Here is a 12,807-nt window from a genome sequence, read left to right as displayed (position 1 = left end):
ACTTAAATATTCTACAGTCAAAATTGCTTCTAAGCATTTAAACATGATTTTATAAAGTTAGATTTTACTTCTCATGTGATCCAGAGAATACTAATATGTGCATTTACACTGAATATAAGCCACAATTTCCAAATGTATGTTTTAGGGGCCAATATCAAGATTAATAAAGAAAAAAATTTCAACACCGAAACAAAAAACAGATTCCCGTGGCAAATGCAAGTAACTACCACTCACTGTCTTTACCCCCAGAACGTGAGCATACTATTCCTAACACTGAAGTCACTAATGAAGACAAAATTAATTTAAACTGGAGACTCAACTAAAGGAAAACTTAGCTATAGTAATGCTTTAGCAAATCTCAGATTTTTAAGTTCTCATTCGTTCAGTATATATTTCTTGAGTGCTTGGGCCTTTAAGATACAAAGGAAAACAGAATATAGTATTAGCCACTGATGGAGAGAGAAATTCAAACAAACAAATCCAGTAAACAGTGATTTTTAAGAGGTTTCTCAAAAATGCTGTGGGAACGAATACCCTTCTTGTAAACTCTTATGAAAAACAAGAACACTGATAAATTCTGCTGGGCTAATGAATGGGTCCACGGGCAGGAAACAGGAAACATTCAATCCTCTCTGAACTCGCCTATCTATTCATTATCAAGTCCCAAACAAGCCATTTAATGTCACTGGGCCTTGCTTTACAAACCTATAAAATGTCTAGTGAGTGGTAACAAGGGATTGTTTCACAGGAATTTTATAAGCAACAAAATTTTGTGAGGTGGCTTCTTTATGACATCATTTTGAGTCTCCCAATCTGTAACATATGACGGTAAGTAAATGCCCTTAAAAGCCTGACAAGAGCAGATGACATATAACAGATATTCTCTTATAAACTCTTCCCTAGAACAAACAGGTAAACAAAAGATGACATAATTACGAAGACACTGGTTACAAGATTTTTAAAAAAGTTATGCTTGACTTGTATGTTAACTCCTGAGACTAATCTTTCCTTCTGAAAAGCATATTAACACTCTCAGGATCCAGGACCTCAAGAATATCAAGAAACAGGAAAAAAAAAAAAGGGAGAGGTAAACTTGTTTCTCAGAGAGTGGGCATAGAACTGCTTTTTGATATAAGATAATAAGCACCAAAAATTTGACATGTTAAATTATGAACATGAATTCCTTTAAATTTTTAAATTAAAACTAAATAAATAGGTGAGTGAATAAGATACGGTATATTCATAAAATGGAGTTACTCAGTCATAAAAAGCAATGAACTACAATGTGATAAACCTTAAAACATTATGCTAAGTGAAAAAAGCCAGACATTTAAAAACTACATGTTATATAATGACATTTATAGGAAATATCCAGGAAAGGCAAACTTATAGAGACAGAAGGCAGATAGTGATTGCCTGGGGCTGGGTGGGAGTGGACAATGACTTGCAAACTGACATGAGGAAACTTTATGGAGCAATGGAAATATTCTAAAACTCATTATAGTGACCGTATAACTCTATACATTTATTAAGAATCATTGAATTGTACACTTACAACAGATGCATAAATTATACCTCCATATAACTGTTTAAAAATGAAACAGATACCAGTTAAAGATATGTTTAGCTTAAAATAAAAAATGGCGGGGGGTTGGGGTGGTAATGCATGTATGTTAAAGCAGCCAGAATGGGATTCTATAAGAGGCTGGCAATGCAGAAAATTGAAATGCCATCTGGGTGTCACACAGCATTTATTTTTTTAAATAAAAGACATACCAAGATATATAGAGACCAGCATGCCCAACCACCAGATTTAACTTGAGAATATTTCACCATATTACTCACAGTATTTCTAGAGTGCCACCACAAGTGAGCCAAAATGTAACAGCTAACCATATTGTATATGCATATTAAATACATGCTCCTGGAAAGGATTATCTGGGAAGTAGGAAGTAGTCAAACAAACCCATTATCAATTCCTGAGAAGCTACAAAGAAAATTTCTGCATTTTTCTACCTCTGTACACCCCCATTCAAAGCATTCTGTGCCCAAACTCCTGAAAATACCAACGAAACAAAAAAGCAAACAAAACACAGTATATTCTATAGTTATGGTTTTCAAAGTAGGCAGTTTAGGCAAATACATTTCCAAGGTTCCACAAATATTTCATTTTAAAAAATATATTTTAACTATTTATACATTTAATAGAAAAACAACTAAAAATCTACCCCTACTAGCCCTAGGGTTGATAAAATGTAGCATATTTAATCACCCAAGTCAGTGTCTTATATGACACTAAGATCAAAAATGACCCAACTTCTGAACACGTCCGATCCCATCTGATCTCAGAAGCTAAGCAGGGTCGGGCCTGGTTAGTACTTGGATGGGAGACCACTTAAGTCCAGGTGCCATAGGTGTAAAAAGTAGAAATTAAAAAAAATAAGGAATTATAAGCTGACAAGGTCCTTGCAATCTGTGAGGTCAACCACAGGTTGCCTCACCTAAAAAAAAAAAAAAAAATGACTCAACTTGACCAAAATGATATTAGCAAAGTTTGCTTTTCTAATCTATATAAGATCATAAGCTACAAAGAGGCTCAGGCTCAAGATATTTTTGTTACGATGCTTAAAGAATTCATGAAAGCAGTATGGAAAATTAGGAGATGTGATCTAGTAACAGGCATTTCAATATTAAACTCAGGCCTGGTCAGACTTCCCTCTCCCCGCTCCCAGAGCGGGAGAGTGAGCTGCTTCCCCAAACCAGAAACTCCCAGCCCCAGGACCTGCACTGAGTTCTCAAGGCTGGAGAGATACCAGCTTTGATATCTTTGGGGTTACGGTACTGGCTTAAGTTTGTAAAAAGAACCCTAATTTCACACTAATCAGCCAGTGCCCAGTGACCGAGCCCTTCAGAAATCTCTACAAGCAGCGTGACAACAAAACCATTGGTACAGGCAGACAGAGTACCACGAAGGGTTTTACGCAGCCGACAGCAGAATCAGATCTACATTCTAAATGCACCACTCTGTAACGGTGTGAAGGGCAGCACTGGGGAGACAGGAGGCTAGCAGCACGGACAGCGGTCTGGAAGTGCAGGGAAAGGTGGTTGGTGATGGGCTGAGGGAAGGCGGTGCAGGGCAACGGGCCTGAGAGAAGATGAGGAGAGAAACCAAAGACATGAAATCCGATGGGAGGATGGATGGTCCTACGCATTCCCGAGCCTCGAAGTAAAGGGCATGCTTATTATTCTACCGTCTCACGGCTGAAAGCAGCGGGCAGGAACGGCAGCATCGCACCGCTAGCTCTCCTGGACCTGGCTGTGCACAGCGGGAGGAAGCTGCCAGATCCGGCTTCCCGCCAGCAGTGAGAGCTTCTCCGTGCTCCCCTCCCGCAACCAGATGAGGCTGAGTGAGACTGAAGCCTTCTGGAAACTAATGTCAGAAAAAGGAATTCAGATCTGCAGCAATCCTCACTGCAAAGGAATTAGGCTAAGTAAAATCTATAGTGCTGGAAACAGATCTCGACCATCAGCCAGAAAGAGTTTTTAACATAATGTAAACGTCTGGAGTCTTCTCAATTTTGGGTCACACGTAATGATAGCTCCTTCTATTAGCAACCACTGTACCAGCACTCAGGGTAGAGAGAGGCCAAGTTAGACTGGCTTCTTCAGGGCACGACCCCTGTCCCAACAAACGAACGAATGCCCAATGTAAGTGCAATGTCACAACCAGACTCACAGATCTGGGGGTTCCAAGTCACTGGTAAGAGGACTGAGAAAAACAGAAGAAATCAAATTATCAGAAAGGGCATACTTGTCCACTGTTCGTGGGAACATAAAATGGTAAAGGCTTTTTGGACTGTAATCTGGCAATATCTATTATAATTTTAAATGTTCACATATTCTTTGACTCAGAAACTTCACTTCTAGGAGAAAAAATGTATGTGACTAAATTAGCTGCAGCACTTACAAACAGTGTGCTACCAAACAGCAGCGTATTCTCTAAATTAACAGTAGTGTTTACTAGCACGGAAATGACCCAGTCTACCTAAGTATACTGTGAAATGGTGTCTCTATATTATCCTAATACGTGTGTTTTTAATTTATATATTTTAGAGAAATCTCACAAACATAATGTGAAATAAAGAAAGACACACAAAAAAGTACATACTAGGTGAACCGCAACTTATTTAAAGTTCGAACACAGGCAAAATAAATCTTATAAATATGTTTTTTAATTCTTAGGAAGATAGTTCCCCCTTTCCCAGTATCTAAAAGACCTACAGATTTATACTATAAGATTCTTAGTGTAAGAACCCTGGGAGCAGCTCAAAGAAAAATAAAGCTCGTCACTTAAAAAAAAAAAAAAGTCTGATGTTTCCTTCTCATGCAGGGTCATGAGCAAGAATCCAGCATAGAACATCCTGTCCCAGACATGGAGACAGCCATGCTGAAACAGAACTGCGGGGAGTCAGTCAAGTGTCTCAAGAACCTGACGTCACATCCTTGAAATATCAAATATCCCCCCAAATGCACCCAAACCACCTCAAAAACCATTCAGAGTAGTTCGCTACCCCAGGGACTCCCAGTCTGGAAGGAGGTATGTCTCTGAGAGTAGAGCTCATCACAGCGTCACCCCAGAGAAGCTCATCACACAGGACTACAGCAAGCTTCAGCCAACACAATCCATGGACTATTCATGAGGCCAGAGAGCGACGGGAAGGACATGGGTGGGTTGTTATATTACCAAAGCCAGCACGACTCACTGGACTCAGTCACCCTGCTGATGACTATGGGCAGAAGGTGGGGGCAGAGGTGACAGGGTGAGCTTCTCCAAGCCCTGACTGCCCTCAACACAGGACGCCTGATACAGTCATATCTCAGGACCTCACAGAGGTCACCTGGCTAAATGTCACACCTACTGCGGACATCCCCTTTCCTGCTCTTCCTGCCATGAGAGGACGAATGAGCTACACGGGGCGAGGTGGACAGAGAAGACAGGCTGAATCCAGCCTTCTCGGAGCTACATTCGACATGGCAGGAACCAAGAGGGCGCTCTGGGTGGGACCGGGAAAATTCTACACCTACCCTCACATAACAGAGACAGAAAAACCTTAGTTCATTAGGATTTTGTTAATCAACAGAATTTTTTTTTAATTAGGAAAATTCCAGATAAAATATTTTAGATTTTAAAATCTAATTTCCTTAATAAATTCTGAAGTAAAAATGTTTAATATTTCTACATCAAAAATTTTTATTAAACAGGCAGCATATTAAAGTAGAGAAAACACAGGAACTGGGAACAAGAGGGCCCAGTGACATATGAATGTACATGTACATCACATGGCCATATGCCTCGAAGGGAAGTCACATTTACTCCCTGGGCTTCAGTATTATCAGCAAAAAGAGGCATTTGGTGATCTTGAAAGATCCTTTCCAGCTCTAAAATACTGTGATTTTAAGGTACTCCTGATATTTCTCCTAGAAATATTAACCAAAGGCAGTAAAGAATTTTATCACCTCCAGAAACACACTTATAAGATTTCAGACTCTCACAGGTTCAAATAAAATACTGTATGCTCGTTGTGAACATGTAATTAAAATGTTCCTAGAAATATGTCGTTCACATCTCCACAAACCAACCTGCATCTGCAGAGTCTCCTTCCTTCCTATAAAAATGGAGCGAGACCCCGACTCAAAGGCCGACCCACTCCCATGTGTGCTCAGGGAGCCTCCTCTTCCCCCTCCCCAGGAAGCCCGTCCAGTCTCTGCTTTCCTTGCTGCTTCTCTTCAAACTCCTCTCTCTCCCTCTCTCCCTCCCACCCCTCCTCTCTACCCCCCCTCTCTCTAATGGCCACCTCAAATCCATCCTCACCCACCTTGATTATTTACAAAGCAGCCAGAGTGATCTTTCTAAACTACAGATGTAATCACATCACCCATCATTCTTGTTGTTCCTAAGTTGAAATCAACATCCTTCACACGACCTATCCGTATAGGCCTATGTCACCAGTCCCCGCGACCCCACTGAGTTAACGAGTCTCACCTCCTGTCATGTGCTCACTGCACCTGAGAAAGCACAAGGCCTCTTCCTCAAAGGCGCCAAGCCCTTCCCCTACCCCGGGTCTGCCCTTTCCTGACAGGACGCTCCCTCTCGCCACGACCGCTTCCTCCTGCCTGGCCAGTTCCTAGTCTCCTTCAGGTCTCCTTTAGCCATGATGTCCTGGTGGAAGTCTTCTGCTATGAGTTAGGCCAACCTGACCTTGTCATTTTATCTGTTTTAGCAGCAAAGCGGCAAACTACTTGACTAGTATTTTAATCATTTCTCACACTGGTTGGTGAGAAGGAAAAATTTTTTCTATATCCTTACAAATTAAAAACCAAAAAGATTAAAAAACTTTTATAAAGACATCTAAGTCCACTTGAGTCTGTTTTGTCAAGTAAAGTTACCTTAATATTTTCAAGTTATGAAATTCAATATCCTGTGAGCTAAACCGTAGCTAAAACGAGCAAACCTATGCTCTTACCAAGTTCAGGCTACATGGCCAGTTTCTAATGTGCTGCATGTTTACACATAAACTAAACTAAGAAGCTGACTGATTTCTCTATAAATGAGTGGTCGTCTCTCCAGAACAGACTCTGCACGTCTACGCGTTTCTACCCCTAATCGTGATCACAGCTCATTCAGCAGAGCGACTCCAGAGGGCTCCTGGACTCACCAACACTCTGTCTCCGATTCTGAGCTCCCTTTCTCCTTTCTTGATTGAGCCAGCCTCGGAAAGGTTGGAGATGGATTCACTGGCAGTTTTCGTAAGGTTGCTGAGCTGAGGCGTAGCTGAAGGCTCCTTTGCTGCTGGCTGGGACGATTTCTGAGGAATATTTGAGGGGGTCGCTGGAGAGGAGGACGTCATGCTGGCTGCAGAAGTGGACAGGGGTGATGCCGTTCTAGAAGCATGAGTCGTCTGCAGGCCATTAGCTTCATCTTCTGCCTGCACCTTCCTCGTCAGCTTTGAAGGTCGGGTGAAAATGCCCTTTAAAGGTTCACACTGGAAATACCGCACGCCTGCCACTGACCCGTCATTCTTCCCGATGGGTTCATCCAGCACTATCCCGGCCCACTGGCCTGGCGCGAACTGTGTTTCTCCCAGAAACTGGATAAATCCAGGCTTATTTCCATTCACCCAAACTCGCTCCCCAACTCGAAAGTCGTCCACAAACTCCTCTTGCGTTTCAGAGGATGGCGTGCTCGATGCTTTTTCGCTGGATATTGCTTTTTCTGCTGGAGCTGCAACTGAAAACAGAAGAAAGGATCAGGATAGATTCAGTTTCGTATTCAAGCAGACAACGCCTAACTAAAGGAAAATAAACCAGAGAACTCCAAAAGCGACAGGGGCCGCCACAACTCTTCTAGACGTGTGCTGTTTTTAGCAAGGAGGCAAAAAGTACTTGATGCATCACTACCATTTTCGATGCTGTTGAAATTCCATGAGCAGGTGAGATTTAATCCTTACTTGCAATTAAGATTTGAAGAAGTCAAAACAAGAAAAATTAGTCCTTTTCCCAGTTCAAATATAGGTCTGAGTTCATTCTTTAACCCAACCCCACCCTGCACATCAGGCTCAAACACCTACTCGAATCCGCTGGGATGGGCTATTCCCACGTTTGAGTCATCAACGAAAGCTGGCGACATTAGGACCATTTAACCAGAAATTCATAATAGGGCTCGCTGAGGAGAAGGTTCAGTGCTCCAGTCCCCATCATCATTATCCCAAGACAACCAAATAAACCCTATTCTTTGCTAGCAGAGATGGAAATCACAGCAAGGAAAAAAGAGACAGCACTGGGCCAAAGTGCCCGTTAAGGCACTCTCTATGGTAAAGGCAGAAGTTAAATTTTGCCAGAAATGTGATATTTACACTGGAAATGAATTCATGCCTTCACCTTAAAAGCATTTATGAAATATTTGGCATGAATTGGCAAAGAAAGCCCACATTCTTAATCCCTCTACCATTTCCTGGGCATATTGTGATCTTAGGATATTACACAACCTCTCTGAGTTTCAATTTCTTCATCTGTAAAGGGAAAGTAATAGCTACCTTGAGGGTTTTTTAAATGCAGATTAAATGAGATAATGTATTTGTTCATGCTGCATGTTTTTTGAAGTCCTACCACTGAGAGACTGCTCCCAGGCATTGTTCTTCACTAGGGACAAAAAGCAAGACAGCACAGTCCATGCCTTCGTAGAGCTCAGAGTCTAGAGGTGAGGAGACAGTAAGAGACACACAAGTAATTTCAAGCTGCAGCCTAAGTGCTGTGGAAGAGGTAGTGCTTTGGGGCAGAGCAGTCAGGGAAGACCTCCTGGAAGAGGTGACATCTGGCCTGTGGTCTGATGAATAGGAGTCAATCATGAAAAGCTGAGGAGTAGTGTGGTCTGGCCAGCCTAGAGTGAGTGCCAAACATCTCTTTACCCCACACAGGAAGGAAGACCTGTGCAGTTTCTAATTGTGGCGGGTTTTTGTTTGTTTTTAAGAAGAGTAGATACCCTCAGATAGAACCGATAATAATCTGCCAAAGATGGGCCGGCCCAGTCGGCTCTCTAGAGTCCGTTCAAGCTTTGAGCATCACTTACGCCTCTTCCTGGGGTGCTGCAAGCATGGATTTCTGCAAAACAATCTTCATAAAAGTACCTCAAATTCCTTTGCAATTATTTCCTTTCAAGCACTATGAGTTTTAGTATTGATAAGTTACTTTACTCTTAAAAAAAAAAAATCTAGAGGGTGCCAAATACTGTTAGGGAAATTAAGCTGAATTGCTCATGACCCCTGGACTCAAGGACTTTACATGCTAAGGAGTGAATCTAAAAAATGCTAAAAGTGAAAAAGACAATTCTAAACAGAGCTGAGTATAACAATGGAAGGCTTCATGGAAGGGCTGGCACTTGACGAGGTCTTAACAAGAGGAAGGCTTTTGAGGGAAGGAGAATCGGGGATGTCGATTTTGACTGCTTTCCTCAAAGCTGAATAGCCCATTTCTTCACAATCCTTTGCTTTCTCAGCAAAGCTTTCCTCTCATCTAATGTGTGATGGTCTCTCTGGTAAGTTCTTGTTATGTGCCAGGCGATGTTCTAGGTATGTGGGTGGAACACAGCAGTGGAAAAAACAAGAACAGCAACAAAGATCCTGCCCTCGTGAAAGACCAATGAGGATCTTTATGGGAAGAATTTAAGGGATGGTGTTGAACTTAATATATCATAGGAGCCACCTGTCTGGAACGGTTGATAAGATGTTTAACAGTATACGTAAACTACGTAAAAAGACCGTAAGAGCAAGCATCAGATGTCCTCTCTCCTGTCCCTCCTCTTAAAATGTACGGTGATCATTATGGGATGTACACTGAAATGGTGGAGATGCAGAACTGATGAGGAACGGGCTGCTGAAGACAATCAAGGGCATGGGTTCATCCGTGACGCGGGGAGGGCTCCCTCAGCAGCTAGACTTGAGCCACTGCACTGCCTTGATGCCGATGGCCAACTTTAGGTCAGTGAATGTCATCACAGCTTTTAAGCCAGACTAATCTGTTTTCTCTACATATCCCTAATTCGCAAGGAGAAAAGTCCAGATGAGTTCAGAAGACACATGGGGAGAAAAACTTCACATCAAATACAAAAGGCACTTAACTATTTTAGCACCTGACACTGAATCAACTAAATTAAAGATAACCTACGACAAAGTACACTCTTCATTGATTAAGACTTAGACATAAAATTCTATTGTCTTATTTAAAAGTTTTTCGTCTACGGCCATACCACCCTGAACACGCCCGATCTTGTCTGATCTCAGAAGGTAAGCAGGGTCGGGCCTGGTTAGTACTTGGATGGGAGACCATCTAGGAAGACCGAGCGATGTAGGTGTAAAAAGAATATTTTTTTCAAATATTTTCAAGAATATGAAGTTTTGTAAGATTGTCTTTTTTAAATATTCAAATTGAAGTCTTCATTTAGGATTACAATTCATTTGCTATCAAGTAAAAACACAGAGCCTTACCAGATGCAGGTGTCTTCAAGGCTGTGCTTCCAGGCTTAAGGATCTTGGTAGGGACCTTAAGCCCGCTTGGTTTTAGCATACTCATTGTCCTTAGTATGTCAGAGCCGCTTTTCCTTTGCCTGTTGTCACTATCTTTCCCCAACCATTGATATGACTGTGGGTGTTTCTACAGTGAAGTCAGTCTGCGAGTTAAATCTGCAAAGAGAAAAATATAAAATAGGAGAAAGAAACAACAGTTATTATTAAAGAAGCTTTTACACGGAGGGTAGGGGGAAAGTGGGACAGTGAGGTAGACGGGGTAAAGGAGGTCAAATATGTGGTGACAGAAATAAATTTAACTATGGGAGGTGAACACACAGTGTAAACATATATATGCCTTACTGTTAAAGTGTATAGCTGAAATTTATTGGATTTCGTTAACCAAAGTCACCATAAAAATGTTAATTAATTAATTTAAAAACTATTGGAGAAAAAATAAAATAGCTCTTACAGCCTAAATTTTTCTTTATATGTGATAATAAACCATTTCTGCCTGAAATTAGGATCCTAGAAAACACTAGATATTAAAAAACATGAAATGCTGCTGAAATGGATTTAAAAGCAATTTACTATCCTGAAGACAAGAAGCTAACACTAGCAATATATTCACTTTTCTTTATAGTGTCTAATAATACCAGCTCAGTACAGTGCCTACAAACACGCAGCTCACAGAAGAGGGTTCAGAGAAAAGTGCACCAAACTCAACATGGGGGCGGGCGGGGAGTGAGCTTTCAGTTTGTACTTCATTTGCTTCTATACTGAAAAGTTTTATCACCACAAGCCTACTTTAATTGTGTATCTTTTTAAATCTGCAGAATTTGCAATACTCGACATAAAACTATGTATATGTTAAGGGTTCAAACTCTAAGAAAGAGCTGTATCTGGGAAATGCTGAGGAAAATTACCTTTGTTCTGTCTATAGAAACATAATATGCTTCTGACTTACTCGAGACCAGGTATGACTCTACAACTTTCGGACTCAGGAAAAATAGTATTTTGTTGTATTCTCTTGAAGAGAGGAAGATGACCTTGGGATTTTGGAACATGGGAAAATATTTCATAAAACAATACCTAAAAACAGAACAACTCAAAGAGAAAATGCTGCTATTTATAAACTCTCTCGAAGTATTGCACTGTGCATTCTTCTCTGCTGGCAGAGCTTGGACGCTGAGGCACAGGCCTCTCTCCCACCCCGTCTCTCTCACGAGCAGTGCCAAGCGTGCGCAATCTGGCCAGGGCTGACAGAGGAGCCTGCTATGGTCCTTGCAGTGGGTTGAACGGTGGCCTCCCCAACACATATATCCATCTGGAACCTGTGAATGTGACCTTATTTGAAAAAAGAGTCACAACAGATGTAATTCAATTAAGGATCTTGAGATGAGATCATTCTAGATGACCTTATTGGAAGAGAAGACAGAGGAAAAGGCCAGGTGAAGGTGGACGCAGAGAATGTAGTGATGTCTAAAGGCAGGATGGCTGGCAGCCACCAGAAGTTGGGACAGAGGCACAGAATGGATTCTCCCTCAGAGCTCCAGAAAGAAACAGCCTGCTGACGCCTTGATCTTGGACTTCTGGCCTCCACGATTATGAGAGAACACATTTCCGCTGTTTTAAGCCACCCAGTTTGTGGTAACTTGTTACAGAGCCTCAGGAACGAAAAAAATACTACAGCCACATAAGTTTTTCTATTCAAAGATAATCAGGCTGAATGGAAATCACAGCCAGAGTTGCCTCGTTAGGTTCATTCTAAAGATTCTCCATGGTTCTTAAGAAGGTCCCAAATTATATGGTATTCTTTTTAAAGTCCAAGGTAAATTATGTGTACCTGACATCAAATTATAAGGCTAGAGCAATCAAAACAGCGTGGTACTGGCATAAAAACATACATAGATTAATGGAACAGAATAGACAACCCAAAAATAAACCCACACCTATATGGTTAATTAATCTATGACAAAAGGGACAAGAATATAAAATGGGGTAAAGATAGTCTATTTAATAAATGGTGCTGAGAAAATTGGACAGATACATGCAAAAGAGTGAAAGTAGACCACTTTCTCACACCATATAATAAAAATAAATTCAAAATGATTAAAGACTTACATATAAGACCAGAAACCATAAAACTCCTAGAAGAAAACCTAGACAGTAAACTCTCTGCCATGGCTCTTAGTAAATTTTATTTTATTTTATTATTATTATTTTTTTGCTATACTTCCTTGGGTAAGGGAAACAAAAGAAAAAAAAATAAACAAATGAGACATCAAACTAAAAAGTTTTTGCACAGCAAAGGAAACCATCAACAAAATGAAAAGATAATGTACTGAATGGGAGAAGATATTTGTAAATGATACATCTGATAAGGAGTTAATATCCAAAATTTATAAAGAACTCATACAACTTACTACTCCAAAAAACAAACAATCCAAATATAATATGGGCAGAGGACCTGACTAGACATTTCTTCAAAGAAGACATATGGATGGCCAACAAACATATGAAAAGATGTTCAACATCATTAATTATCAGAAAAATGCAACTTAAAACCACAATGAGATATCCCCTCTCACCTGTCAGATGGCTATTATCAATAAATCAACAAACAACAAGTACTGGTGAGGATGTGGAGAAAAGGGAACCCTCATGCACTGTTGGTGGGATTACATAATTGGGGTAGCCACTATGGAAAACAGTATGGAGGTTCCTCAAAAAATTAAAACTAGAACTA

The 12,807-nt window shown here is 40.8% G+C and overlaps 1 protein-coding gene and 1 pseudogene across 13 annotated transcripts in view; one reads left to right on the top strand and one right to left on the bottom strand.

Annotated features, from left to right (window-relative positions):
* The window catches only part of CLIP1 (CAP-Gly domain containing linker protein 1), a 104,798-nt gene that overhangs the window by 64,419 nt on the left and 27,572 nt on the right, over positions 1-12,807 (bottom strand). For all 13 annotated transcript variants that reach the window (XM_025045472.1, XM_025045467.1, XM_025045466.1 and 10 more), the window contains 2 exons: positions 10,041-10,235; positions 6,717-7,288 (listed from right to left, as the gene is read on the bottom strand). In XM_025045472.1, coding sequence (XP_024901240.1) covers positions 6,717-7,288; positions 10,041-10,125 — 657 coding nt within the window. In that variant the 5' untranslated portion in view covers positions 10,126-10,235. The remainder of the gene's footprint in view (positions 1-6,716; positions 7,289-10,040; positions 10,236-12,807) is intronic.
* On the top strand, positions 9,789-9,907 carry LOC112478410 (annotated as a pseudogene).

The sequence above is a fragment of the Pteropus alecto genome, unplaced genomic scaffold (assembly GCF_000325575.1).
Source record: "Pteropus alecto unplaced genomic scaffold, ASM32557v1 scaffold213, whole genome shotgun sequence".
Lineage (NCBI taxonomy): Eukaryota > Metazoa > Chordata > Mammalia > Chiroptera > Pteropodidae > Pteropus > Pteropus alecto.
Note: the sequence above shows the minus strand (reverse complement) of the source record. Positions and strands in the feature narration are given on the sequence as shown.